The 19331-nt window shown below is 35.8% G+C and overlaps 1 protein-coding gene across 1 annotated transcript in view; it reads left to right on the top strand.

Annotated features, from left to right (window-relative positions):
* Window positions 1-19331, top strand: part of MALRD1 (MAM and LDL receptor class A domain containing 1) — a gene marked incomplete at both ends in the record, with an annotated part of 691362 nt that overhangs the window by 287606 nt on the left and 384425 nt on the right. Inside the window, one exon of the mRNA XM_080918486.1 lies at window positions 18985-19141. Coding sequence (XP_080774612.1) covers window positions 18985-19141 — 157 coding nt within the window. The remainder of the gene's footprint in view (window positions 1-18984; window positions 19142-19331) is intronic.

Here is a 19331-nt window from a genome sequence, read left to right as displayed (position 1 = left end):
GTTTTGTTTTGTTTTGTTTTTTTTTTTTTTTTTTTTTTTTGCTATGGGTTGACCTAGTGGATTCTGCAAAACAAAAACAGATCAAAGATTATTTCAGGGTCTTAAAATCGAACTATGTTCTGCAGCCTTCTTACCAATGGAACCTGACAGAATTTATAGGAAAATAAATCATTGACAGCATTTTAATCTCCTATATTTTAGTTCATCCACTTGCTTTTATGTTGGTACAGGGCCTTCTATGTGCAGCCAATTTTCCTACCTTTAAAAAAGCTGTATGTGGATACGCCTATTTTTCCAGTGCCTGGAACTCATCTTAATCCATGGCCTCTCCTACAAATTTCCAATAGCAATAGATGAACTAAGAAACTCAGAACAAAAATTAGGGCAGTTTCAGTTTATAAATTGACTGTGATGTAAATGTAGATAACTGTTCTCCATTATCGTCCTCCTAAGTTAAAACTAATAGCAAGAGAGAAGCAATAACTAAATATTAGTTCTTTTCATGTAATGGAGCATTCTAGAAATCCAGCAATGCTACTTGAGAGTTGACTTTATGAAGGAATTTGTGTGTTGCCTGTCTTTCCAGTCTTTTCCTGCTGTCTTCGATCCATTTGTTAATGTGAGAGCAACATTCTTTCTGTCTGGTTCTCACAAGTATTATGCCTGCTCTTAAACACGTTCCTGCATCATTTTATGAAATTCATTTTCAGAAGGCAAAGCATTCTAGACATCTATAACATGCCTTAATTGGAGTCAATATACCTTAATATGGTACCACAGAGAAAGAAAATCCAAAGCATACTCATACTAACTCTGACCCCAAAGGAAAAGAACATAAGGAACATAGGAAAAATCCAAATTATGGTAGAACAGTATCTGTAAAATACACAATGCCCCCAAATTCCTGACCTGTTTTCCTCTTTACATATAAAACTCTTATTTTGTTCATAGAAACTTTGTGGCTTTATTCTAGTGGTTCTCTATCCTTCTTATGCTGTGAATCTTTAATAGAATTCCTCATGTTTCGGTGATCCACCAAACATAAAAAAAATTTTGACGATACTTCACAGCTGTGCTTTAGCTACTGTTATGCATCACAATATACATATCTGATATACATGATATATGTATGATATTTGACTTTCCCCACAAAGGGTCTAAGACCCACAGAGATGAGAACGACTGTACTGGGCAGGTTGAAATAAGCTCATTGTTTTAGACCACTGGCAGGTGGTGCTTGCCCTACTCCCAGTTTTCCTAACATCAGTTTTCTCTGCTTTGTTGGTTTTGATACAGGAATCGTTGTATTCCCAGTGCTAGCCTACCTCTTGAATTCCACTCTTTCTAGATCACATGGTGCTGGTAATGAAGACATTCATTATCAGGCCCAGCTTTTCCAGGGAATCTTAACTGTAGTGTAGAAACACTCGTAGACCTGGTTAAGACACCATGAAGTTTCTTGTTAAATAGTTCTGGGTTCGGCCAATGGAATCACATTTTGTACTATAGTTGAGAAAATAATACACAGAGCTTATGAAGCTCAAAGGGAAGGAAGGCTAGAAGGTGGATGCTTCAGTCCTTCTTAGAAGGGAGAACAAAACACTCATAGGAGGAAATGGAAGGACAAATAGAGGAGCAGGGCTTGGAGAAAAGATCATCCAAAGACTGCCTCATCTGGGGATCCATCCCATCTGCAGCCACTAAACCATGCACTATTGATGATGCCAAGTAGTGCTGACTGACAGGAGCCTGATATGGATTTTTCCTAAGAGGCTCTGCTACAGCCATACTGATACAGAGGAGGATACTTGCAGCTAACCATCCAACTGAACATAGGAATCTCAATAAAGGAACTAGAGAAAGGACTGAAGGAGCTGAAAAGGGTCTACAACACCACGAGAAGAACAAAATTATCAACTAACCAAACCCACCACATCTCCCAGAGACAAAAATACCAACCAATGAGTTTGCCTGGGAGACCAATGGCTTTAGGTGCGTATGCAGCTTCAATGGGATGAGAGGCCTTTGGTCCAGCATAGGCTCCTTTTCTGAGTGTAGGAGAATGTCAAGGTGCTGAGGTGGAGATGGTGGTTGAGAGAGGGAGCACCATCATGGAGGAAATGGGAAGGGGTGGAGGATGGGACTTGGGGAAAGAAGATAGCATCTGAATTGTAAATATAGAGAATACCCAATAAAAATACTAAAAATATATCTTTAATTTTTAAGAAAAATTTGACGAATACTTTATTTACAAAACAAAATCTCTCTTTCTTTTCTTTCTAGTTCCTCCAATATCCATTTATTCTTCTTTTATTATACACACACACACTCACAAATGCTAACATATCTATTTAGTGCTACTTATACGTACCACTTGGGACTGGATAAGCAATATAATTTCTCACTGCATTTAAATATCTATACTTCTACCCATAGATGCATGTAGCTTTAATCAGTCACCTTTGAGCCTTAGGTTTTTTGTTTTGTTTTTTTTTTTTTTTTTACATGAATACAGCTGATTCATTAAGATTCTTTCTGAGGAGTCCTAATTTAGGCAGGCAAAATGTAGATCTGGAACTCAGCAATTAAGGACCCCAAGTCAGATACGGAACACCAAGCTCAATTGTATTCAATTAATTAAAATTTTGATTATAGAAATATTGGTATATTTATAATCATTTTGGAAAAATAGCTAGTCATCTTAAAAGATAATCAATATACAAACTACTTGTTCCATATGCCCACAAGAATGGCTGCAAAAACTGCATGGCTCACCCTGACTTTTCCATGTTTCCTATGTTATTCATCTTCTGCACGTGTGCTCCTATGATTTTTCTCAATTTTATTTATCTACTGAATCCCCAAGAGTAAAGAGTCCCTTCGATTATCTTTGTTTACATGTCCATCTATATATTTCCCTGTTCGTTTATTGCTTGGTGACTTTTTTTTTTTTTTTTTTTTTTTTTGATAATCTGATCTCCCCATCCTGTAATCTTTTATCACCTTGTAAAAAAATCTATTCTAAAAATTTTCATTTCGTTTTTTTTTTTATTTTTTTCAGCATTTAAGTATTTAAAGAGATTAAAAGTTTAAAGGACTTGAGATGTATACTTTACAAAACCTGCTAGCACTATGATATCAAGAAAATCCAGAATTAGCTAATGAGAGACAAGGTTAATTATCTTCGTGGTTACACATGTAATGTATCAGTTGGTATTTATGACATTTGCTAACTAAAACAGCCTTTGGGGAGCTTTCATTGTTTGTTAAAAAATAAATTTGTTGTTCATTGTTTATTTTAGAGATGTGACTGAAATAATTGTTAACAAATTTATTGCTGTTCTTTCCAAGAAGGTACATGTAAAAATTTATTTTGTCTGTTATGAGCATGTGATATTTTATTTTTAACTGAACAGTGTGTTTGGTTAAGGCTCAGAATCAGGTTTGTTATTCTGCTTTCCTTTTCGCACTAATATGAAATACCCAGAACCATGCCATTATTATTAGTAGCAGTAAATAAAGTAATGTGTTCCATCATGGCACTTTGATAATGTATGTCATTGTAGCAGGCTTATCACTTATCTGTTCTGTCCCTCTTGATCATGTCCAGTCTCTGCACAAGTAACCCCAAATGAATCTATCCACCTATCTTCCTACCTGTCTATCATTTATCTATCTATCTATCATTCTATCTATCTATCTACCTATCTATCTATCTATCTATCTATCTATCTATCTATCTATCTATCTATCTAACATCTATCTATCCACCTACCTACCTACCTACCTACCTACCTACCTACCTACCCATCCATTCATCCATCCATCCATCCATCCATCCACCCACCCACCCACCCACCCACCCACCCACCCCCCACCCATCTATCTATCTATCTATCTATCTATCTATCTATCTATCTATCATTCTATCTATCTATCTATGTATCTATCTATCTATGTATCTATCTATCTATGTATCTATCTATCTATCTATCATTCTATCTATCTATCTATCTATCTATCTGTCTATCATCTATCTATCTATCTACCATCTATCTATCTACCTATCTATCTATCATCTATCTATCTACCTACCTACCTATCTATCTATCTATCTATCTATCTACCCATCTATCTATGAATATTAGTTCCCACATTTATATGTATGATTAGATTTAGATTTGATATATGGAAGAAACCATGCTTCATTTTCCTCCATTAATATTTTTTATTCCTTCCACACTAGGCCTTTACCCTTTAACCTTTTCCTTGCCTTAGTTTTCCTGCCTCACTTCTACATCTGTATCTTCTTTTGTATGGTTTTCTCTCCACATTTTTTACCTAAAGATAATAAGGTTTTTACTCTGTGAAAAACTCTTATCTGTAACTTCACATAGTATATATGCCTATTTTCTTAGATATAACTATACAGAGTATTTGTACTTACCCATTTATGTTACATATATATTCATTATATATTCCTATGTAGCTTTAATGGGCACAGATACTCAATAATACAAAACAACAAATGTATAAGAAAGGGAGGTTTTAAGCTAGTTAAAGAAGGCTACATAGCAGAGCTAAACGAAGAATTATCAGTCAAGGAACATCGAATGGCTGAGAAGCACCTAAAGAAATGTTCAAAGTCTCTAATCATCAGGGAAATGCAAATCAAAACAACCCTGAGAATCCAGCTCACACCAGTCAGAATGACTAAGATCAAAAACTCAAGCGACAGCAGATGCTGATGGGGATATGGAGAAAGAGAAACACTCCTCCACTGTTGGTAGGGTTGTAAGCTGATACATCCACTCTGGAAATCAATTTGGAAGTTCCTCAGAAAACTAAAGATATTACTACCTGAAAACCCAGCTATTCCTCCCCAAAAATGCTCCAACACATAACAAGGACACATGCTTCACCATGTTTTTAGTAGCCTTCTTTATAATAGCCAGAAGCTGGAAAGAACCCTGATGTCTATCAACAGATGAAAGATACAGAAAGTGTGGTACATTTACACAATGGTACTATTCAGCTATTAGAAACAATGACTTCACGAAATTCGTAGGCAAACCTCAGTGAGGTAACCCAGTCACAAAAGAACACACATGGTATGCACTCACTGATAAGCGGACACTAGCCCCAGAAAGCTCTGAATACCCAATACCCAAGAAACAATTTACAGACATTATGAAGCTCAAAAAGAAGGAAGGCCAAATGGGGATGCCTCAGTCCTTCTCAGAAAGGAGAACAAAACACTCATGGGAGGAAATGCAAGGTTAAATAGAGAAGCAGGTATTTAAGAATAGATCACTCAGAAGTTGCCTCACTTGGTGATCCAGCACATATACAGTCACTAAATCCACCCACTATAGCTGATCCCAAAAAGTACTTACTGGAAAGAACCAGATAGTTGCCCCCTTAGGAACTAGGCTAGAGTTATATAGATACAGCTGAGCAGGTTTGCAGCTAATCATAGGTCTGAATTCGGGGATCCCAATGAGGTTGGTAAAGAAAGGACCTAAGGAGCTGAAAAGGGTTGCAACTTCATAGGAAAATAACATTATCAATCAACCAAACCCTCCAAAACTCCTATGGAGTAAAACACCAACTTTGTAGGCACTTTAAGAGACCTATTGATCCAGTTGCATATGTAGCTGAAGAAAGCAGTGTCTGGCATCAATGTGAGAAGAGGCTTTTGTTCCAGAGAGGACATGACTTCCCAATGTAGGGGAATGACAAGGCAATGGGGTGGAGAGGGGGATCAGAATGGAGTGCACCTTTGTGAAGGCAACTGGAGGGGGAGGGGGAATGGGAGCAGGGCAGGGTAAAGGGATAACATCTCAAATGTAAATACAGAGTATCTAATAAAAAAAGAGAAAAGGGGGCTACATAAAATTTTACTAAGCAAAATTGAAGTAATTTTTACACAGGAACAGAGGAGTAAGAAAGTATCCTGTAAACTATATATGTGTGACAAGTATTTGTGTTTATCTCTTAGCTTCAGATAATGTATGGTTTTTGGTAAAAAGCATTATAATTTGGGAATTAAGTGGGATTTAAACCTAATAGTTAGTAAAAATAAAGTGAGCAGTGTTAGTGATTTTATTAGAAACATTCTAAATAGTGAGCCTTGTTTTTATTGGGACAGTTTATTATTTGTTGATAATTGTTTTCATTTTATGTAATAATCACAATTCTCTCATTAAAATTATTCATCATAAAATAATTAGAGTTATTAAAATTCTGTAGTTATTTTAACAGATGAAGTTTTAATAGATGGCATTTTCTTTAAGTATCAACAATATTTAGGCATTTCATTAGTAGCATAATAATAAAAGGAACCTAGGTTCTACAATAATAAAATTTGGAGTCAAAATCTCTGTTTTGAATACTGTATCATTACTGATAGTATTAAAGGGATGTGTTGTAGGTGGGTTGTTGTTCTGAATACCTTTATTCTTGGTATGCTAAAGGAATAAGCAGATGTATATTTTTAAATTTCAGGCCAGTCAAACACTGTCTCGAAAGATACAAAGACTGTTCTTTACATCTTTAGTTATATTTTATTAGAACCTTGTTACTATATACACACTCTCAAAGTATATCAATTATAACTATAGAATGCACAGTCTTTAAAATTGCCTTTGAAAACATTAAAATACCACTTAATAACTACATTTTGTATGCTAGTTTAGAGAAATAATATATACAAATAACTAATTGTATAGACATTACTATCTAGGTACCAGACAAACTTTAGATACCATTTAAGAGGACCAAATGGATACAGCTGTACATGACAGTTGATAAGAATGGATGTGAAAATAAACTCATGAAGCAAATAGCAAAGAAGGAGAGAGAGAGAGAGAGAGAGAGAGAGAGAGAATATTGATAGATTTAGAAAGTCTTTGATCTTATTAGGATAATGGAAGTAATCAACTGGAAGAGCAGGAGCAAGACCAGGAGAAGTTTAGAGTATAATGACTTTAGAGTTAGGCAGACTTGAAAAGAGGATCAGAATTACATTGTCTTGATGGAGAATATGAAATGTGCAAAATCCTGAGTAAATAAGGCTGGATTCTGGCTTACAGGAAGACAAACAGACACCTAGCCTCATCCAGTTCACTACCTGTTTGAGTGCTATATCTTGTTTGGCTTTTTGCTGCTTGGAATCAAACATTTTGTTTTGGAGAAATTACCCACATTGAGGTGAGGGTGCTAAATTCTATATTTAGTAAAAAGAATCTCAAATTTCCACGGTAAAACAGATTATGTTTTTAAATGAAACAAATTGAATCTGTTTTTATATATTTTTAATAAAGAAGATTTTAATGAAATGAAAATGTACACCGAAGTAAGGGTTGTGTTAGTGTTTTAATTGCTAACAGATTATATGAATAGAAAGAATAGTGACTATATCTAATAATTGTTTTTCATTTAAGCATATAATTCTCTTTTTAAAATATTCTAAAATAAGAGTAAAAGGCAACAGAATGTCAATCTTCACATAATATGTTCATCTCTAAACCTGTTTCATAAAAATAGCAAAAGATTACAAATAAATTTTCTGACATTGATATCAAAATAGAATGTTCAAAACAGCATGGATTTTTTTTTTTTACTTTCCATTTTTTTCTTTTTTTTTATTTTAACATCTTTATTTTACAAAAAAAGATAAATGTACAGATTTCAAGCATTTTTTGTGTAAAATTATACAATACATTTTTGTCAGTACTTTTTTCAGATTTTAAAATAATTTTTACATAAATCTATATGAATAGTCAGTACTTGATCTTTTTAAAGGTTTGACAATATGCATCGAAAACCCAATAGTTACAATGAGCACAAAGTACATGCAAAACAAAATGTAACATGAAAATAGTCAAAGTTTTCTTGTTGTGTAAAGATTTTTTTGTTTTGTTTGTTTTCTTTATTTCTTGGACTTCCTACAGTCTGTGAGTTGTTTCTGGGGCAGGGCTAGCCTCTGAGGGTTAGGGTCCCACTATCAGTGACTGCATATTATGTCTGTTCTTTTGTGACTGGGTTATCTCACTCAGGATGATATTCTCTATATGCAGCCAATTTCTTAAGAATTTGGTCAAGTCATTGTTTCTGGTGGCTGAGTAGTATTCCATTGTGTAAATGTACTGAAATTTTTGTATCCATTCATCTTCTGAAGGACATCTGGGTTCTTTCCAGCTTCTGGCTATTATAAATAGAGCTGCTATGAACATAGTGGTGCATATATCTTTGTTGTGTACTAAGGTGTCCCTAGAGTATATGCCCAGAAGTGGAATAGCTGGGTCTTCAAGTAGTATTATGTCTAATTTTCTGAGGTATCGCCAGACTGATTTCCAGAGTGGTTGTATAAGTTTGCAACTCTACCAACAGTGGAGAAGGGTTCCTCTTTCTCCGCAACCTCGACAGCATCTGTTGTCCTCTGAGTTATGGATCTTGGCAAATCTGACTAGAGTGAGGTGGAATCTCAGGGTTGTTTTGATTTGCATTTCCCTGATGGCTAAGGATGTCCAGCACTTCCTCAGATATTTCTCAGCCATTCGATATTCCTCAACTGAGAATGTTTTGTTTAGTTCTGTACTCCATTTTTTAATAGGGTTATTTGATTCTCTGGTGTCTAGCTTTTTGAGTTCTTTGTATACCTTAGATATTAGGCCTCTATCTGATGTGGAGTTGGTAAATATCTTTTCCCATTCTGTTGGCTGCCGTTTTGTTTTCTTGACAATATCCTTAGCCTTACAGAAACTTTGCAATCTCATTAAGTCCCATTTGTTAATCTTTGACCTTAGAGCTTGAGCCATTGGTTTTATGTTCAGAAAATTTTCTCCTGTGCCTATATGTTCTAAAGTTTTCCCTACTTTCTCATCTAAGGTTCAGTGTATCTGCTTTAATGTGGAGATCTTTGATCCACTTACACTTGAGCTTTCTACAAGGAGATAAGAAAGGGTCTATTTTCATTCTTTTGCATGCTGAGTGCCAGTTGGACCAGCACCATTTGTTGAATAGGCTGTCTTTTTTCCATTGAAAGTTTACAGCTCCTTTTTCGAAAATCAGGTGACTATATACATGAGGGCTCATTTCTGGATCTTCTATTCTATTCCGTTTATCCACATGCCTATTTCTGTACCAGTACCATGCAGTTTCCAGCACAATTGCCCTGTAATATAGCTTGAGGTCAGGGTTAGTGATTCCCGCAGATGTTTTCTTGTTGTTGAGGATGGATTTTGCTATTCTGGGTCTTTTTTTGTTCTATATGAAATTGCACATTGATCTTTCCAATTCCATGAAGAACTGTGATGGAATTTTGATGGGGATTGCATTGAATCTGTAGATTGCTTTTGGTAGGATGGCCATTTTTAAAATGTTGATCTTTCCAATCCATGAGCAAGGGAGATCTTTCCATTTTCTGAGATCCTCCTCAATTTCCTTCTTTAGAGGTTTGAAGTTCTTGTCGTCAGGTCCTTTACTTGCTTAGTTAGAGTCACACCAAGGTATTTCATAGTTTTTGTGACGATTGTGAAGGGTACCTTTTCCCTAATTTCTTTCTCCACATGTTTGTCCTTTGAGTATAGAAAGGCTACTGATTTGTTTGAGTTAATTTTGTATCTTCAACTCACAGATGTATGAAGTCCAAGAAATAAAGAAAACAAAACAGACAAAACAAAAAATCTCTATACAACAAGAAAACTTTGACCATTTCTATGTTACATTTTTTTTACATGTACTTTATGCTCATTGTAACTATTAAGTTTTCAATGCATACTATCAAACCTTTAAAAAAATCAAGTACTGACTAAAAAATATATTCATACAGTTTTATGTAAAAATTATTTTAAAATGTGAAAAAAAAGTACTGACAAAAATGTATTGTATAATTTTATGCAAACAATGCTTAAAATCTGTACATTTATTTTTGTTTTGTAAAATAAAGTTGTTAAAAAAAAGGTTATAGTACAACTATAATTAATCTTGTGGTTTTATTCAAGGGAGAAAAATATGTGTTAAAAATTACTGGGTTTAAAATTCAAAAGGACAAAATTAGAATTTGGTCACTGCTGCCCATCATGGACTTTAATTAGTCTGAAGTTCAGGTTGTTCATATAAGAAAACAGAAAATTTTTACATTATTTATGTATGGTTGGGATGGTTAACAACTCAATCATTGTGTGCTATAATTGCTGGTAAATGGTACATTCCCCATACTCCCATTTTTTTATTGAATAATTTCTCATTGTTTTTGACCATTGAAGACATGTAAATAAACTTCAGTGACAAGATTGCAGAATGCAATATATATATAAACTTTTGAGTGTCTAGAGCTAGTATCCTAGATGATTCCATGAGTTATTAAAACTAGAGTTAGGAAAAAGACTGGAGAACGGTTAGATTGGGCCAGAGTTAGCAGATGTGGCTGCTAGTATCTTCGATTTTAATTTGATTACAGCCAGGGTCTGTCAGTACAGTTCATCCTCTTCCTTTCCCTCTAGCTACATATCTGAGTTCTCAAAAAAAAAAAAAAAAAAAAAAAAAAAAAAAAAAATAAAAATAAAACCCAAAAAACAAAACAAAACAAACAAACAAACAAACAAACAAAAAACACCAAGGTCAGAATGTAGTTTATGTCATTTTCCTCAATGCATGAGGACCATATTTATTTTGATATTTCTTACAGGGAAGCTAGCTGGAGAATGATTCCATGTTTTTTTAAACAGTCTGAACCTGTCTGCATTTCTCTCTTAAATTTGAAAGCAACAGGACATTCTTGTTTAGTCTGTTTAAAACACCACTTTGAACATGTCATCCTCATGCTTTTGAAGGTTTTAGATGAGACATTTATTTTCATTTTTGCTAACTTTCTCTGCTCCCCTTCTTTGTCTGCATACATGGTTTTTCTCTTTGGCTTCCATATGACATGTTTTGACAGCGCTGATAAGCTTCTTGAATGTATACCTTGTTCTCATCAAACTTAGAAGTTTTTATCAATTAGTTCTATTTCCTGTTTCTTTCCCTTCTTCTAGAATTTTAATTACCTGCCTCTTGATGTGATTTGTGTCTTCCATGTCTCTGAGCTGGTGTTTTTGCTTGTTAATCTTTCTACAATTTTAAAGTTAACAATGTACTTTGTTATTACTTATTCCTCTCTGAATTTATTTGATGTTTCCTTTAATCCCACCAACATCTTAAAATTTTCAATTCTTATACTTTCTAATATATGGATTTCCTTTAGTTATATTAGAACTTACACTTTTCTCTCGCTACTATATCTGTATTCAGTAACATCAATTTTTTTGTTTTTGCTTCTTTAATATTTGAATGGTTCTTTCAGAGGAGCTATAACATTTTTGTCTGCTTTACCTAAAAAAATGCCTGACTTGTGATGAGTTCCTGGTTATTGTTCCTTCATTTTGGCCCTTAATGGTCATATTTTCTATCTCACTGCCTGTGTAATGGCTCTTGATTAAAAAGAGAATATTGCTAGCTATGAGTTATATGCATCTCATGAGTGTTTAAGATGTACTGTTTTTCTGTTAAGGAATTATCATTCCTGGATTTAAAGAGCAAATTTTATCCCCTCCACAATGTGCAGCTGTTAACATCTCTACAGTGTTTATGTGGCTTTCCAGGGTTTAGTGCCCCATTTGGTGGTCAGCCAAGGCTTTCGGCAGAGTTGTAACTCATCTTCTCTGCAGTTCACTGTCTTCTAGGAATTTCCCTATTTAAGTCCATACTCTCAGTTTCAGACTTTGTTTTCTGAGACATCCAGAAGGCTTTTGTTTATGCCCTGATTTCTGTCTGGGCTATAAGCACTGGCAATTATCATAGCAGATGTCGCTATAATAGAGCTGGAATCAGCAACTCAGCAAAAAGCAGCCTGTAAGCCACATCTAACCCAATGTGCATCCTTGGAAATGATATGTATTGGGACACATTATATATTTATTGCCTACTCACTTATATATTTTCTATGGTTACTTTTGACTAAAAACAGAAAATCAAATAGTTGGAATAATGTCCTGCATAGAGTAAGATATCCACATCTGTCTCTCCACAACAAGGTCCTAACCTCTAAAGCAGAATGTTATTGAACTTTCTCTATACATTTTATTGAAAATGGAAATTCAATAATCCTGTAAAGGCTAGGAACACCGTCTGAGATTTTAGCAGTATCCACAGTGCCAATAAGAAGATGAAACCCTTATTTTTTTATTAAACAAAAATGGTACACTTTATTTCTCTGATTAAAAATTAAACTAACAACAAATTAAAGTGAAAAAAGACAGTTTTTGAAATTTCCAATTTCATCTTATTGATGCTATTCATCTTTAGTTTGAATGACAAATTTTTACTCTTTTTGATAATATGATGTAGTGCTGGTTTTTGAAGCATGTAAGTCTAAACATGTTTTTATTCGCCCCTTTTCTCCAGTGGCTCTGTAGCCTGCAACAGTGGACCTCTTATATCTCTCCTCTTGTGCCACCCAAACCAGAAGGGTCCTATTTTCTTGCCATGCCAGGAACGGCTTTAATAAATTCTCCATGAGTAATAGAAAAGGAACTGTAAGTGGGCACAAGTTCATCTGCTGGATTTGACTTACCCCAGGTCACACACATAGCAAACATTTAATTAGTATTTTCAGTTCTCATAGACATTTTACAAGCTTTTGACATCTGGATATCTGCCTAGGAAGCAGCTATTCTGTGCCATGTTTCCTTGGAAAAGATTTGTTCCCTCAGCTTTTTGGTAAACTGTTTATTTCTGATGGATTTATGAAGATTTATTATCTTAAGAGTTTTTAAATATGTTCTTGTGTAAGGTTCGATGTGTTTAGTTTGCAGTTGCTACAATAAAATACCCTGACAAAATCAACTTAAGAGAGGATGGGGTTACTGGATGCAGAATTTCATGTTATAGTCTAATACTGCCAGAAAATCAAGGCAGCCAACATTTGTCAAGGCTAGCTACAGTCCTCCAGCAGTAAAGAGTAGACAGCAGGAAGTGAATGCATTCAATTGGGTTCAGATCACTTAGTGTTTTCATTCAGTATGGGACCTGGACTGTGAACTAGTACCGCCTATTTTCAAGGTGGATCTGCTCATTTCAATCAACCCAGAAACATCCCTCGTAGATTTGCTTACTGGTCAACTGAATCTAGACTGCTATAATATTGAAACTCGCTGGGCATTTGGGGAAACTGATGACTAGAACTACCTGTGCTGGCTAATTTATGTGATCTTGACATGCATTAGAATCATTTTTAGAAAAAGGAATTTCAACTGAGAAAATGTCCCTCACCTGCTTAACTTGTAAGCAAGTTCATGGTACATTTTCTTGAATGATGATTGGTGATGGTGGGGGCAAATTAACAAAGTCTATGCTAACCCTGGGCTACTAGACCTACGTGCTATTAGAAAATAAGCTCAGCAAGTTATGAGGAGAAGCCAGAAAACAGCCCTTGTTTATTGCCTCTGCATTATCCCTTGCCTCAAGGTTCCTGCCCTGTGTTGACTGTCTTCCATAAATTTCTTCGGTGAACTGTAAGGTGCAATGAACCCATTCCTCACCAAGTTACTTTAGGTCATTGTGGTTTGTCATAGTAATAGAAAGTGTAAGACAATCACGCACACACACACACATACACACATCATGGGGGCATCAATTAAGCTGTAACTTTCTGTCACCTCCCCAAATCTTATTTTGACCTTAAAATAGTAGCATAGTATAGTGTCCAACTTTAAACAATCTATGAGATTTAAAAATTTAAACAACTTAAAAAGTTCAAATTCTCTTAACTCTTGATATCCTATAAGCTTTCAAAAAAATTTCCATTTAAAAAGGAAGAACCAAAGGATTGCAAGGTTAATCACCACTTCACACTGAAGTGGAACCAACAATTATGAGAAAAAACATTAAATATTTTAACTCCATATTCTGCACATGGAGTAGGGCTATCCCTCAAACTGTGCCACTTGTAGGATCATAAATATTTCCGTTCAGATATAGGCTGGTTCCATCTCACATCCATGGGATCATGGAGGATGTGCCTTGGTCCTAACATCTCTAATGTTCAGGGTTCTCTGCTGGTCCCATCTCAGCTGTACTCTGTGATGTTCAGAGTATGAATAGAGTTGAGTGGACCTGTGAAGTTCTCTATATTCCCTCAGTATTTTGTCTTTTATGTCTTCAAAATCAGAATTCTGTGTGTATCCTGACCTCCTTGTACTATAACATTGTGAACTTCTGGGTGCTGACTCTGAAGAACACATTCTTGTTATTTCATGATGTAGCACCAGGTTTCTCTTGAGTGGAATCAATATCTTTAAGGGTGTAACTCCTTGCTTGGCTGCATTGTTCTTATCTAAATATTTAAGCATAACCAAGCACAGTTCTTTTCTCAAACACACCATGCTTATCTTTAAGTTCAGCACACTTCAAATTTTAAAGACAGAGGAAGACTACAGCCCCATTCCTACCAAAATAACACATAAATGGCTCCTATTTCAATTCCCAGTAAAGACCCATGTTAGCCTCAAAAACCATTCAAGGCCTCCATCTTTTCTGTTCCCTATCCTTCTTCCTGCAGTATTACTATCTTCCTTGATCCTATTAGAATTGTCAATTAGGCTTTAAGAACAAGCACTGAATTTCTTAGCCCAATGTTTCAAAGTCTTTCATTTGTCTCCCACATAAATGTTCCAGAAAGCAAAATGCCACATAAAGATTTATCAAAACAATGATATTACATCATGCCTGTGATAATTTCTGTCTTAGTTGTTCTTCCTATTGCTCAGCTTCACTTTCTGATAGTGACTGGATCCACTTTGATTTGATTGTCCATTGCAATGCCTTAGTTCTTCAATTTCAATTTTTAAAACAGAATGTTTTCTCTATCCTTATTTTCGTTTTGGACACCACACTACACTACACTTAATATGAGTTACACTTAAAATGAGATTTGGGGACACAAGGTAGAAAACTACACCTTAAAATAATGCTTTTCTCTCTCTTACATGCTCCGTGTGTGTGTGGTGTGTATGTATGTGTGTGTGTGTGTGTGTGTGTGTGTGTGTGTGTGTGTGTGTGTTAATAAATAAAGAATTTTGATGCTAAGTTTCTTATAATTCCTGTTGCCATAACAAGCGAGGACATATGTATATTGAGATCCAAGGCCTCCATAGCATGATACCAGGCAACACTGGCCAGAACACAATGCGTTTTTAACATTTGAAAGGCATTAATTTCTTTTTTAAAAAAATGGTTGTAGGGACATAACATTTCCAGTCCCATTTACAAATAATCATTTTAAATGATATGAGGAGACTAGGACGAATGATTCAACAATGAGATATTTAAGTCAGGCATATTATACTAAGCAAAAATATGTCAAGAATTTGACTTAATGTTGCAGCAATAACTTAAAGAAGAATGACCATTTAAGGCCAGATCTTAACAATAGTACTAAGTTTTAGACTTGGGAAACATTTAATATATTTTATCACAAAGTGCTGTAACATTAAACCTCCCTAGACAGCTCCTTTAATAATAAGTTCCCATAGTAAATAAGCTACCTGAAGTCCATTTAGTAAGAAAGATGGGTAGAAAAGCATAGGGTATTTTTTTCTTGATTGTTTCATTGCTTCTCTTATATACCCTGATGTACATATCTATGCTCTATTCATTACAGAATATGCTATAAAGAAGTCTGGTATGCTAGAGTATTAAGTATACAAGGATTAATCCTAGAACATTTTTTTCACTGAGATGTAATTTAGGCAAATTCGTGTAATAGTCTTGCTTCTTAAAACTGCTTTACTCACACCTTCTCTGTTAGTGTGCATTCCTTTATTGTAATAATATTTAAGTTTCAAAGAAGAGAACATGTCGTGGTTAATAGTAAAGGTGGTTTCATTAATCTCAGACAAGGCAGGGCAGCATGGCAAGGAACATATCCTTGGTCATGGAAGAGCAAAGCAGCTCATCACACTTCGGATGGAAAGCAAGAGACAAGAGGCCATTGAGAAATATATTTTTTCAGTCCTACACACCTTGTGACTTACCTCCTCCAGTCAGTCCCTGCTTTATGGTTTCATCCTTGCTCAGTGCTCACTAAGCTGTGAATCCATAATTGAATTATTCCGCTGCTGGGGTTAGAGTCCTCAGGATCTCCTCACCTCTCACAGTTCCTTATCCCATTTTTTCTTCCCCTGTGTCCAAGAAGATGCCTCCTTTCCCCCCTTTCCCTCCTGCATGCTGCACCAGCAGCCGTCCTATCCCCATCTCCTCTACCACCCCATCTCCCTGTGGCCCATACCTCCACCCCCACCACAAAGCCTCTTCATTCCCTGGAAACTCAAGTCTCTCATGGCCTAGACACTTCTCCCGTTGAGGCCAGCCCAGGCAGTCCTCTGTTGTATTTGTCAGGACCCTAGGACCAGCCTGTGTATGCTGCCTCCTTAGTGGCTCGGTGTCTGAGAGATTTAACTTAGCTGAGACTGCTGGTCTTCCCATGGGGTTGCCCTTCTCCTCAGCTTCTTCCAGCCTTTCCCTGATTCAGCCACAAAAGTCCCCATCTTCTGTCCAATGGTTGGTTGTTAGTATTTATATCTGTCTCACTCAGCTGCTTGTTGGGGCTCTCAGAGGACTAAGATCCTAAACTCTGTCTTTTATGAATAAAGAAAATGGTTATTTTATCATTATAATAATAATATTATTATTGTTGTCATTATTATTATTATTATTATTATTATTATTATTTATTTTTTTTAAACAACTTTATTTTACAAAACAAAGATAAATGTACAGATTTTAAACATTTTTTGCTTAAAATTATACATTTTAGTCAGTACTGTTTTTTCAGATGTTAAAATAATTTTTACATAAAACTATATGAATATATTTTTTAGTCAGTACTTGATTTTTTCAAAGGTTTGACAGTATGCATTGAAAACCTAATAGTTACAATGAGCGTAAAGTACATGCAGAACAAAATGCAACATGGAAATAGTCAAAGTCTTCTTGTTTTGTAAATATTTTTTTTGTTTTGTTTTCTTTATTTCTTGGACTTCATACAGTCTGTGAGTTGTTTCAGGGGGAGTGCAAGCCTCTGGTGTTAGCATCCCAATATCAGTGACTGCATATTATGTCTGTTCTTTTGTGACTGGGTTATCTCACTCAGGATGATATTCTCTAGATGCAGCCATTTTCTTAAGAATTTGGTTAAGTCATTGTTTCTGGTGGCTGAGTAGTATTCCATTGTGTAAATGTACCACAATTTTTGTATCCATTCATCTACTGAAGGACATCTGGGTTCTTTCCAGCTTCTGGCTATTATAAATAGAGCTGCTATGAACATTGTGGTGCATATATCTTTGTTGTGTATTAAAGTGTCTCTGGGGTATATGCCCAGAAGTGGAATAGCTGGGTCTTCAGGTAGTACTATATCCAGTTTTCTGAGGTATCGCCAGACTGATTTCCAGAGTGGTTGTATTAGTTTGCAACCTCGCCAACAGTGGAGAAGTGTTCCTCTTTCTCCGCAGCCTTGCCAGCATCTGCTGTCATCTGAGTTTGGATCTTGGCCAATCTGACTGGTGTGAGGTTGTTGTTCTATTACAATTTTGGGTCCATTTTAAAATTAGCTATAAGGTTATTAAATATTGTTGACATGAAGATGAACTAAAATTTTTATCATTTTATTGGATATTCTCTTGATTTACATTTCAAATGTTATCCCCCTTCCCCACACTCCCATTTTGCCTCTACTTGCTCCCATGAAGATGATCCCACTACCAATGACCCTCTCCCACCTCAACACTTTGGCATTCTCCTACACTGGGAAAACAAGCCTTCACTGGACCAAAGGCCTCTTCTCCTATTGATGCTGTTCTCTGCTACATATGCAGCTGAAGCCGTGGGTCTCTCCATGGCTGCTTAATGTTTGCTGTTTTGGTCCCTCGATGTTCTGGAAGGTTTGGTGGTTGATATTGTTGTTCTTCCCACAGGGCTGCAAATTCTTTCAGCTCCTTTAGTCATTTCTCTAACTCCATTGGGGTCCCAGTACTCAGTCAGGTGGTTAGCTGTAAGCATCCTCCACTGTATCAGTATGCTTCTGGCAGAGCCTCTGCAGGAATATCCATATCAGGCTCCTGCCAGTAAACACTTCTGGGCATCCACAATAGAGCTTGGGTTTGGTGGCTGCATTTGGAATGAATCCCGAGGTAAGGTAGTCTCTCAATGATCTTTTCTTCAGTCCCTGCTCTTCTGTTGGTCCCTGTATTTCCTCCTGTGAGTGTTTTGTTCTCACCTCTAAGAAGGACTGAGGCATCCACATTCTGGCCTTCCTTTTGAGATTCCTAAGGTCTGTGGATTGTTTTTTGGATATTCTGAGCTTTTTGGGCTAGTATCTGCTTATCAGTGAGTGCATACCTGGTGTGTTCTTTTGTGGTTGTGTTACCTCATTCAGAATGATATTTTCTAGTTCCATCAATTTGCCTAAGAATTTCATGAAAATGAACTAACTTAATAATGAAGACATGAACATGAACTAAAAGCCTTTTCGAACTGCGAGTTTTGCATATATCAGGACCTGACTCTGTTATTTATGGTCTCTAGTTTGGTGCTTTTGCCTTTTCTCCCTCCTTGCACAGTTCTCATTGATTTAAGGCACAGAAGATACTTTGTACAAGTACATCAGAATATTGGTTATATCATTAGAACAAAATCAAACATTTTCTAACCGACTTGGTCACTTTGATGTTCTCAATAATTCCTACTTATGTGTCAGTACAACCTCATTAATTTAGGATCAGAACACAGGACTATTTCAGGTGAAGGTTACAGACGTGAATATGCCATAAAACATTATCCTTATAAGAAATGATCATATAGTTTTAAAATAAAGACTTGTTAAATTATGTCATGTTTTTTTCATTTTTTCTTCCTGTATATTATGGTCTTTCTTCCTCATAGAAATACCTCAGATGGTTGGTACCTATATGCTGACAGTTCCAATGGGAAGTTTGGTGACCTGGCTGACATTGTCACTCCTGTCATCTCACTCACGGGACCAAGGTGTACATTGGTGTTCTGGACGTATATGAATGGTGCAACAGTGGGTTCTCTCCAGGTACTGTAGAGTCAATGCTGTTATTTGCAACTGTTTCTATGAACATGCATATAGAATAATTTGTAGTGTAATTAAATCAAGTGAAACACCATTAGCATCACCATGAGATGATGTAGGAGAAGCTGTTTCAGAGCTGGACATTTGTGGCTGGGAAATGATTTTCTTTTTCCTGCTTCTTCCTGTCCTGAGC

Source organism: Micromys minutus (assembly GCF_963924665.1).
Source record: "Micromys minutus genome assembly, chromosome: 6".
NCBI lineage: Eukaryota > Metazoa > Chordata > Mammalia > Rodentia > Muridae > Micromys > Micromys minutus.
This window is presented reverse-complemented; position numbering and strand designations above follow the sequence as displayed.